This window comes from Mytilus edulis, chromosome 4 (genome assembly GCF_963676685.1).
Source record: "Mytilus edulis chromosome 4, xbMytEdul2.2, whole genome shotgun sequence".
Lineage (NCBI taxonomy): Eukaryota > Metazoa > Mollusca > Bivalvia > Mytilida > Mytilidae > Mytilus > Mytilus edulis.
The window spans coordinates 54,462,563-54,474,946 of record NC_092347.1 but is presented as its reverse complement, the minus strand read 5'-3'; the positions used below and the strand labels follow the sequence as shown (position 1 = coordinate 54,474,946).

At 31.4% G+C, this 12,384-nt stretch overlaps 1 protein-coding gene and 1 long non-coding RNA gene across 2 annotated transcripts; one reads left to right on the top strand and one right to left on the bottom strand.

Annotated features, from left to right (window-relative positions):
* The first annotated feature begins 4,952 nt into the window (after window positions 1-4,952).
* Window positions 4,953-6,068, top strand: LOC139521440 (kappa-type opioid receptor-like). The gene has a single exon (XM_071314914.1). The coding sequence runs from the start codon at window positions 4,953-4,955 to the stop codon at window positions 6,066-6,068; it is 1,116 nt and encodes a 371-aa protein (XP_071171015.1).
* Window positions 6,069-8,972: 2,904 nt separating this feature from the next.
* On the bottom strand, window positions 8,973-10,025 carry LOC139519956 (uncharacterized). The gene is made up of 2 exons (XR_011663772.1): window positions 9,844-10,025; window positions 8,973-9,574 (listed from the first exon to the last, which is right to left on the bottom strand). It is a non-coding gene; the product is annotated as an uncharacterized lncRNA (long non-coding RNA).
* Between the last annotated feature and the right edge of the window lie 2,359 nt (window positions 10,026-12,384).

The window sequence follows — 12,384 nt, the reverse complement described above, 5'->3', positions numbered from 1 at the left end:
GTTAGATTTGATCCGTATACGTATTATGACAATTTGTCAACGTAATGTGGAATCTTTTTAAAAAAGTGAACCATTGAATGCCATTAATTGTGTCATTGTAGTTTTTATAAGTTTTTATTAACCTTATATCGAGCACTGAATTTATCCTGCTGCTATATATAGGTAAACAGTAGATTACACTTTTATTTAGTGTAGTATATACCTGTGTTTTGACTTTTTGTTGGATTTTTTGTTTTTTGTTAATAAAGTTATAATTGTCACAGCTACTAATATGGAAATTACAACGTTGCAATTGTAATAACACAAATGTGGTTGATAGATTTTTAGATATATACTAGTATAAGTTATCCAATTCACAGACTTATATAGAGTATCATATCGGCATATATCAGCTTATATTTCATTATTGAAACTTTTGATCGGTTACTGTGAAACAATATTATGTTTTGTAATCTTCTTGTCAATATGGTATACCAGTTTCCGAGCTTAGGTTACACAATAACACTTTAAAACTTGGATTCAGTCTGTGTGAATATACTATTTATCATCGATTTTAACCATTTGTGTCACTTCAATCTTCAAATTAGTGCTGTTATTTTACTGATTGTCTTTTCAAATTGAATTTTCACATCGGTTTGGCTCTGAATTTTTTAATATAACTGCAATGTTTTATTACCTTGTAACTAAACATACCTCACTACTGTTCGAGTACGTATAACCGTCAGAAATTCGCAGTTTTTCTCAAATTTATTTTAACATACATTCTTAATATAACATTGCCGCTTATATTTAATAAAAAAAAAATATATTTTGGTTTTGTTTAGCAAGAAAGGAAAAGATATGCAAATAGAATTAGACACATTGCAATGTAGACCAGAACCCAGCATGAGAAATTTATAGGGACGTTGTTTATTATCTTAATTACATGTTATAGTGTTAATCTTTTTTTGTATTCGTAAATTATTTAGTTTGTTAATATCCTTTTGGTGTTGCACGATACTTATAAATATATCCCGCCATTGTTTTATTGTATTATCGTCATTTTTTTGTGTCTTTCATTTTGGCTAGTGAGCTTTGTCTACATGTCTTTTTTCTTCTTTGTTGGTATGTTTGTTTGTTTTTATAATTATTAAGATTATAACACGATGTGCACTGTTGTACAACTCGTTACTCGAAGAGAGACCGATACAATAATAACAACAATTGCTCAAAAGACAAACAAAAATCCACAACTAAAACAGAAAACACTGCATAAATGTATGAATTAAACACTATAAATCCGTGCGTCTTAAGCGCTTTTCAGGGCTTGATAAACACAAGGAATTGTATATTTAAAAGGAATGGAAACGCGGCTCGAGATCAATCGGGATACCCACAGCGCACCCGCAGAGCTATAAACCATGTCTGGCTCAGGCGGAAGTATGATGAATAATATAAAAAATCATGACGGAGTTCCATTTCCTGTCATATAAATCGGTCTTTTAATTCACGGGGTCATCTTGCTTGAGACGATATAAATGAGAGAGAAACCCGAAATCAAGAATAAACTTTTATTCCTAGCAAAAGGTAAGGCCTTAGGCATCATTTTTATACCTCATCAAACATACGTTTGTAATATTGTATTGAGTAAATTCTCATTAGAATAGACCTCGGTCTTGAAAAAAGAGGGAGTTTCATCCGGATTACAAAACAAAAAATACTGTGTTGTGATTTTTTTCTAAAAACTTGAAAACCACGAAGTGCAAAACAAAACAGTTGATATCATTATGAAGCTGAAACCTTATTCTATCGCTTACGCTCTTTTTGAAGTTTCTTGTAACTTTTAAGAATTTTCTGCGATTTTTCGAAATTTCAGTTTTGAGTTTCAATATTCTGTCAAAATATGTCTATCAATCTGGGAGTGCACTACGATTTCTTTATTATATTGGAAAGTAGAAAGAAAAAAGTGAGAAAATGAGATATAATTTTAAAGAAGGAATATTTTCCTACAGTTTGGTCTAAATTACGAATGCTAAATGTAATTGGTACAATATATATGATTTTATTTCGAAACATGTTGAAAATTTAAAGTTGTGCGTCAACAAATACATCGACACTTTGTATTTTTGTATAAGTTAAATAACTACTTGAAATAGATGCGACATTGACATATTATTTAAAAGCTTAGTCTTTTTTCTATCGCATAGTGTTTGTTTTATGAAAATGGTGATAAAAACGAATTAGCTATGATTTTTCAAAATCCCATGTTTATAGTTCACATTGACGCCATTTTGTTCAGTCAAGTTCGACACCGACGAAGTTGGAAATAACAGACAAGAAATATATACAAAGACTTACGATTGGGATTGATTGTGCCTTTTTATATATACATGTACGATGTTATACATTTATTTTTTTGTAAATACTTTTTTTTATACTAAATCGTTGTTTGGTAATGCAGTTTGCCATTATTAAGCGTTGCCGCAAATTACCATACGCAACAGCAAAACTGTTCCTTCCTTTTTTCTCGAAGAGCAGTAGTCTATAGGTCGCAAAAGTATTCCTTTGGTGTTAAAATACATAAAATGCGAATGTGGGAAAGTTTTAACTGTTTCTAATTAGAAAATTTATTGCATCTCTGCATAATTTAAATTAGCATTAATTAACAGGTGAGCTCGGCGTTATTAATTTTTAACATCTTCATCATAAGTATGAAAGACACAAATTAGCTTATCATTAATACATGAAATATTATACCTGCAAATTGGAACATCCCGCATGCCATTGTTTATTATAACACCTGTAATCTAAGTTCTTTTATCTAGATAATATACTGCAGTTGTTTACTTTTTTCTTCCCTTCATAATGATTTATTAACTTCTTTCTTTATCAGTCATATTTCACAATTGAAAAGTCATTTAACTACATTTTTAAAATTTCCTTTATTTTGCATGAAAACTATTTTAAACTCGTAAAATGTCCGATATCATCTGATTGTGACATACCTTCATGAAATATCAAGATAAAAAAATTAAAAAAAACTAGAAAAAAGTTTTTTTATAAGTAACTTTGCATGTGGTTGTATTGTTATATTTTTTCTTGGATTAATTTATCTTTGGTTTCATGATTTATAACCTACGTTCGTCGCAGTACTGCACAACGCAACTTGCACAATGTAAGTACCATTACTCTACAATAAAATAGGTATTTCGAATTATCTTCTAAAAAACCCAATTATGATTTATTTTACACCAAGCAAATTGAAAAAGAATGCCCCTCAGAAGGATTTTAGTTTATTATTATTTATTACGGAAACATGCCTAAGAAGAAAATAAAATCATTGTCAAGTTAGATAACTAGTGTCAGATTAAATGACCACGTTCGATAACTTCTACCAGATAAGTAATGAGCCAGTTAGAGCGATGGGGTGTAATCAACACCCGGTCAAAGCAAGAGATGCATCATAATATTTTCTTTGAAGTCGGCCGCGTTTCCATTCCTTTTAAATATACAATTCCTTGATAAACATCATTAAAAAAACTCTCAAACCTAAACATTTGAAAGTAACGGGTACGTAAAAATGCTGGAACTTTGTGGACTGTATGATAAAAAATATAAGCGAAGGCATTATTACTCACGTTTTGTCCCAAGTCAGGAATGTGACAGTTGTTATTAACATTATATATAACAGATTGCATTTTGTATACATTAATTGCATATTTACATAAAAATACAATGTAAAAGTGTAATGAAATGTCTATAGATGTATACTTTAAACATTCAATTCCGTTCCAATATTTTCAACTGTTCAGTCAGAATTTTTTTTTATTGCAAATACCCAAACACGAACTAAACCCCTCTTCAATTAATTTATCATTGATACCAAACAAGCCTGATCCCTAATATTGCTATATACTTTGGTCAAAATATCATAGGAGTGCATTAACAATACGTAATAATTATGGCAACACGATGGGCGTCATATGTGTAGTTGGGTCTGCTTATCAATCCGGAGAACCGGAGACCACCCCCAGTTTTATATGTGGGGTTCCTGTTACTCAGTTTTAGTTTTCTATGTTGTGTTTTGTGTGCTATTCTTGTTTCTTGGTCTTTTTCTTTTTAGCCATGGCGTTGATAGTTTATTTTTTACTTATGAGTTTGAATATCCTTCTGGCATCTTTCGCTTCTCTTTTATAGGATATGCCTGTGCTAATACAGGGACAGAATTATTGTCCAATTTCTTTTATTAACCGAGTGAAGTGTCGAAAGCAAGTGAGGTTCTAATCTTGGGACGATTGTTTGGGTTTGATATATTCTAGCTGTCTGTTGCTAAATATGCATTTTTAACATATGTGTCGTTGTGTTGCTGTGTTAGTGCATGACATATATCCCACATTTTTTTTTTTAATTTTTCCCGAGATAAGTCTTTCAGATCTTAGTGCATTATACTAAAAGAGACGCGGAAGATACCAGATCCATTGTCTTACCTGCATCAATATAAACGTGGTTTTGTGCTTTTGTTGAGAATAAATTAAGGCAAGCTATTTACCAGTGAGTTTAATTATGATATATTTACATGACAATGAAACGTTCAAAGGTTAGTTTGGTCTTACTTCCTTCATTAATTCCACAGGACTAACTGAATTATTGGATTTAAACATATCGCATATCCGCTTTGGTTACTATGAATACTTTTACACCAATAACCACTTAGGATGGTAATTCAACAGAAGCCGTATAAATATAGAATGAAAGTGACAAAAACTTGAATAAAACTACAACTAATTTTCACGAATTTTAATGTATAAGGTGGTGATATACTGTATTCAGATTGTCTTAAAATTCCAATAGGTAGCTTAAGAACAAGAACATGAGGTGAACTGAAATTCAATGCTATCTAATGAAAATTACAATAGTCAACTTAGTGTTAGTTGCGGGGTATTTTAAAACAGTTTAACAGTTACATCATAAAAATGGATTCAGTTGAGCATATGCACTACACAAGTTATCCGGAATATAAAACTGGAATCTACATATGGAAAATTCTTCCACCCATCCTAATTATACTAGGGACAACTGGTAACATTCTATCTATTATAGTACTGCGGAGGAAAAACATTCAAAAGTCGGTATGTAGTATATATCTGATAGTTCTATCAATTTCTGATCTTTTTGTTTTATATACCGGTCTTTTACGACAGTGGATTAGCGTAGTGTTTGGTGTTGACATACGTAACTTTGGATCTAATATTTGTAAACTGCATACATATATTGTGTATTTCTCTTTAGACTTTACTTCATGGATCCTGATGGCTGTCACGGTTCAACGTGTTTTTCTTGTATGTTTTCCACAAAAAACCAAAACAAAATGCACCAAACGGGAACCAGGAATAAGCTTGGTTGCAATTGCAGCTTTTTTATTGTTGATTAACAGTCATATTCTGTACGGTTATGGAGATAAAGAATCTGTAGTAAATGGTACAGTGAAGGTTGAAAAATGCTCTTTTATGACAGATGAATACAACCAATTTTGGAACTCAACATGGGCATCGATTGATTTAGCGTTATTCTGTGGAATTCCGTTTTGTTGCTTGTTGATAGGAAACGTTTTGATATTTGTCAAAGTACTGTCTATTAAAAGAGCCGTTAAGCGTCAGGTTGCGCCATCTACATCAACGCATGGATCTAGGAATAATCAGAAGGATTCAAAATTATCGTCGATGAGCGTCATGCTCTTTACACTTAATTCGGTTTTTCTAGTGTCTACCACTCCAATTAGCATATATATGATAGGTAATGCGACATGGGAAAAAGAATTAGTCGGAAGGGATTATGCCGTTCTAGAAATGATGTGGGCTATTGTCAATATATTCATGTATCTTAATAACAGCATGAATTTCCTGTTGTACATTTTGAGTGGAAGTAAATTTAGGCATGAGTTCAAGGAAATCTTTTGGAGAAAAAGTATAAACAAAACTCCAGCAATCCGTAATGGTAGTATTACTAGAATAAGCCCTCTACAAGCGATTCAACTAAACAAGGATGAAACACACATCACACAAGAGCAGATTTGTCATACAGCTGTATAGTTGGGAGAGAGTTATCCAACCAACTTTATTGTACAATATCAATTTTGTAGAGTTTTGTTTGATCACATTAAAATATGATCACATTTTTATTTGATATTTTGTCTATTACCAACCATATAAGTTGGACTAGGAAAATAATGTTTGTTCATTGCTGTAAGATTATTGTTTTTCGTGTGAATTTATTGGTTCTATATGTAAATCGATTAAAAAAAATCATTTCTCTCTCTCTCTTGTCACGTTCTGATAACGCTCAAAACATAAAACACGCACAAAGTGTTTCACGGAACTGTGAGTCTTGCCAGTGATTCCTGCTGTCAGTGTAAAAGTGTAATAATATGCTGATTGACAAACACTAAGTCCGTTTACAGATAAGATACAAATAAAATAAAAATATAAAAATATCGAACTTTTTTTTTCAAACGCTTTTTCTTTATCTTAATGAAGCTTAGTTCTAAGTATGAAAAAAAATCAAAGCAGTTAAAACAAAGTTAATGATGTCTTAAATGTCATCGTACTGAATATAAATGCAACTTATCAGAAAAATACAGAAAATAATATATTTAATGTTGATACTAACATTATTTCTTAATCATAGTAAAGCTCCTGCCAAAGATTTCATTAAAGATCTAAATAAAAAAAGTGTTTACAAAGAAATTTGGGTGTCTTAAAAACATTCACCCTAGAGTATAGCTAAACTGTTTACTGCAAAAGAAAATTGTTAATTAAAAACCAATACTGTCATTTTTTTTTGGTCATAAAAAGACCAAATATCGCAAAATTTCATGAGGCTTTGACAAAGCTATTGATGTCTTCTTTGGCTGGTCCTTTTGTGTTTTATCAGCAATTCAATTTTTCAAAATGTTTCGGATTTTAAAATATTTTGACCTCGAGCATCTTTTAAAAGACATCTATTACAAAAATGCGCATCTGGTGCAGTAAAGTTGGTGCCCTAAATGTGTTTATCTACAAACTAAACATGAATGTTAACGCCGAAAGAAGAATATAGGATGGCAACACCTTGCTTTTTAAGGGTATATAAAATGTTATGATAACGTATAAAAACAACAGTAGCATACCGCTGTTAAATTCATAAATCGATTGATAGATAACAAATCCGGGTACAAACTAAGACCGAAAGAAACACATCAACTATAAGAGGTAAACAATGAAACAACAGAAACACTGAAGTGCAACAAAAAACCAAACGACAATGCAACATACATGAAAACGAACTATTAAATAACAACTGCCATATTCCTGACTTCATACAGGACATTTAAAGTGGTGGGTTGAACCTGGTTTGTGGCTAGCATAACTTCTTGCTCTATGGCAATGTTAAATTTACCGCTAAAATGACAACATTACATGACAGGAATACAGTACAAATAAATGCTCAAGACAGAGAAATACATGAATAAATAATACAATAGTACATTTCGATATGTTCACTACATACTAACAACGAATACCTAAAATAAATTTAGAACAGTACACAACAACAGTATAATAGAATAACGAATTTTGCGTCACACGAATGTATAACCGCAACAAAAAAGTTACGTCACAGGTAAATTTCTAATAATTGAATATAAATCAAGATTAGGTTTTAATTATGTTATTTGATATAATTTATAACAAATAGAATAATATCCATATAGAATTGTGTAAGTAATGTGTAATTAATAGTATTATCCTACTATGTAGGTTTTTCTTCTAAATCAAACTATACAAAACAAATAATTTCTTTTAACTAAATACTTGATTGGTGAATGTACAAATACCGATACACGTCTTATAGCTATGCGAACTCACACTCAGCAAAACAGTCATATTTAGGAATAGGTTATGTTCGGTACTTAAAAGACCAGACGACGTAAACGGTAAACCACAATCTAAGACGTGGTAAAAATGTCCTTATTAAGTTTAGACACAGACACATCGTATCATACTATGGATCAACCGATTCGTGATAATGTCCATAAAATTTACGGAGTGTCATTTTTATTCTTTCCTCCTCATAACTTTGTTGGAGCAGTTTCTGCGAAAGGAGCACACCTCTTCTATATGAAGTCCGTATAGTGTGAACATGCACGAGCATGACGTATGCTTATATTATCATATATATTTTTTTAAGATTTCATCATATGCTTTTCAAAATTCATCTACTATATGAAAAATATATGTAAACCTCAGATCTGTGTACGACCTCAAATCTGTGTCCGTTTCTCAAATCTATGCCCAACGTGACGTCAATCTCTAATCTATGTCCGTAAAAATTTATTCGGCCTCAAATGTGTGGCCGATTTTTAATCGTGACGTTTTTCTCAAATATATGTCCGTTATAAAAGATAAGGCCTTAAAACTGTGTAATGTTTTAATTCTTTTTCAGCCATGCGCAGATTTGTGCCCGTCTTATAATTTCGGCCTTGTAGGGTTTTTTTTTATTAAGTTATTTCCCATAGTTCAATATTAATTTATTGCTATGTGTTCTCCATGTGTGTGCAAGAGCTCAAGTATAAGTAAATCCGGCTTGATTATTTCGCTTGTATTTAAACAGGGATTTTCTATACTTTAGTATAGAAAGTCCCTGATTTAAAATATTGTTTTTTAAGTATGGTCTTGTATGATTTTTGTTTTATAAAGTAATTTATCCATGTGTGTGGTTAAAATCTTTACATGCGTGTGTTATTATTGTTTGCCGTCTTTAAGAATTAAACTACACATATTTTTTTTACTAAAAAGACAGTAAAGAATGACTATTTGTATGCGACTTCAGCGTACTTCAATTTGTCTCTAAATTCATTCGTATTGCTGTTTCATTGACATTCATACCACTTTATTTATGTGTTACTTTAAATATATAAAAAAAATCATTCTAAATTGCTAAAAATAAAAGTTACGTGGTTTATATTTTTAATTAAAATATTTGTGAATCACAATAGAACATATATCAATTGTTTGGTCTTAGCTGATATCTATTTAGTTCAAATGTAAAAATTGTAATTATGTCTTTAATAACGAAAATCTTTCCCCGCGGAGAAGAATCATTCTTTATGTGTTGGCATATTCCTTCTCTCCAGAAATCAGATATAAACACTGCCGTCCCTTTGTTCATGGCTGGATTTGTTTTAAATTGCAAATATTCCGGCCCAAATAGTATTTGTGAATCGCAGTAGAGCATATATCAATTGTTTGGTCTTAGCTGATATCTATTTAGTTCAAATAAAAAACTTGTAATTATGTCTTTGATAACGAAAAGTTTCCCCCGAGAAGAATCATTCTTTATGTTTTGGCATATTTCTTCTCTCCAGAAACCGGATGTAAACACTGCTGTCCCTTTGTTCATGGGCTTTGGCTGGATTTGTTTTGAATTGTAAATATTCCCCAATAGTAGGAGTAAAGATATCCTGATAATTGTCAGAAAACAGTTAAAGAGGATAAATCTCTAGTTGACGTTTTTGAAAATAATCCATCAGCCAACTATTCATAACAGATTTTCCTCCAGTCTAAAAAAAAACAAATCATAAAGCAATTTAAACCATTTGTATTAATAAATAAAATGATAACATTGCTTTTGTCATATAAACCACTTGTACAATGTTTGTTTTGTGTGAGTGAATGCTCCGCGTTGAAGGCTGTACTTACACCTGTAATTGTTAACTTTTCATTGTTTATAAGATTGGCACTAATAATGAATAGATACATAAAAAGTAAAAGGATAAGAAAAAAGATAAATAAATTCAGAAATGTTCTATCATACGTAAACATTACTTACGACTTATAAATTTGCAGTATCATTTGTTGCCGTAGTGAAGTATGTATCTCCGGTGTCTGTAACTACATGATCATTTTCCAACTGCCTCCCTTTGTTTGTCTTCTGAACTTCTTGGTGTTCTTCGTTAGGTTCCGACACAATATCCATGGCTTCTTTATACTGAAATGCAGTCGACTTTAGCGTTTGATAGTTCATTGATAACATTCTGGCGTATCACAAACAAACAACTTGTTACGTCTCATTTCATTGGCCGAAAGATTTAAATACAACAACAGTGTAATAAGTGTGCACGTGAATTGACACAGGTGACCGACAATGGAATTTACTATGTTACTACGAACGTAAAAACAATGATTTGTATAGTTTACAAACCTTTGGTCAAAAGAAATAAATAAATGTTTTATTAACTTCAAAAAGTGGGGTCGAAATATTATACTGATAGTTTGTTTTAACACTGTTTAAGTAATATTCTAAGTTCTTTGCATGCAGCAACTCAATTATCTTGTACCCGGCATGATGAGAAATATAAGGATAAAATAAAATACATGTGCCGCTTTTATACGGATGAATATATGAACCACTTTTAATTTCTTTCATACTGACGATAGGTTATAATCCTAACAATGTCGTAGTCACTTATAATAAGTATCTCATAATACTGATCCATTACAATCATTAATCAGTGGTTGCACTGACATTCCTCTTTTATTATTTTCATGCTATAAAACCACCCGATCCTGCAATGTTAGCCAGTAATAGTGGAGATCTATTAGTAAAATTAGTCCACTAGTAACACTAACAACAGTATACTTTTATACTGCACAGTATAAGATGTTAGCAGTTGTAGAACGTAACAACGTACAATATATATTACTCAGTACAAACACGGATCTTTTCCGGGATAATGTTAACAACGTACTTGTTGTATTACCCGGAACAACGACGGAAATAACTTCTGCGGTAAAAAGCGACTGCTAATGATTCTCATATGTCGTTTTTTGAAACAACACAAATGTTAATAATGGAGTATTATTACAAGAGACATCTTTATAGTTAAAAACTACTCCTTAATTACCCTTTTTTTTTATAAACGAATGGTTGCTATTCTTCAAAGACTGATTTTGCTTAGAATCATAAAAAGTTTATTTATTTTTTAACACCGGCTTCATATTTGTTGGTTTTAGTTTAATAGATATATATCTCATCCTGAAGCTAGGCAATAGCTCTTTGGTCAATAAACATCAGACCAACAACTGCATGAACTATTTTTTCCTTCATTTTTTTAGGTCAGTTTTATTGGAAATAGTTGCTGAGACGGAACAGTTAGATACCTCAGTCCTGCGTGTTGTACATGTTGTAAATGTATCAAAATAAGCATAAATGACTTTTACATAACAGTTGGATACCTGCATGATGGATCATGGGTATCAAGGACTATCAAATAACCATTATCATATGACATATTTTAAAAAGATCGACATAATGTGTACTGTTGAGCATAGACTAGTAAGCAGTTATTGACAATAATGCATGTGCATCATATGTATAGTATTTTGGGAGTATTTTCATGTGCTATTATATGTTGTACTATTTTGAGCGCTCATATAAAGAACATCATAAAACAACAATTTCTGTAATCTTTTTTTCTTTACTGAAGATATAGTTTTTCGTTTACATGAATTAAGAAGCATTTTATTGAAAAAGCAGTTACAAATATATATCAATAATAAACTGGGATTTATAAATGTTTTAACCTATGATCACCTATTTATCAATCGATTTATTTTTTAATATTCTATATTATTTGTATTGGTATCTAGGCTATACCTTTCTACCTTTTGGTATTATGCATACCCAGAGTCACGTGTTATTTGTAAGTTTCCAGCCGCCATTTTTGGAATTTTGAAGCGATCAGAGGAAAGAATTCTATGATTTATTTGCCACAAAAGCATGTATTGGTAAAAAAATATATAGACAAGCACATAACAGGGGTCGATACTGACATGTTTTAACATTACTGTTTCATGTTAAACGTCAAACACCAAAACCGTGAGCGGATCCTGTATTGCCGGTATTGATCGGTATTGGCTTTCTTCTTCTTCTTCTTCCGAATACGGGAGTAGACTCCTAGGTAGGAGTGTAAAACTTCCCGGAACTTGTGTGCTATGTACATATGGACTTAATTTAAAAATAATATGACAAGAAAAATCGTTATCAATAACATATATACATTATGTACAGTGGCTTTAAAGTTTAATACGTTGCTGTGGATCCTTCAAATGTTAGAGTGGATATGCCACTTTTGAAGGATTCCAGGGTCTCTGACATACCTATTGCTTCAGGTAGTGAGTTCCAGTCCGAAATAGTTCGAGGATAAAATGAAAATTTATAGAAATCTTTATTTGTTGATATTTGCCTAAATTTATGTTTCCCCCTAGTGCGTCTATCAGATATTGTTAAGTTGTCCTTAGGAACTTCAACTAACCCCCAATTTATTTTATACAGCATAGTTAATCTAGCCTTTTTCCTTCTTAATTCTAA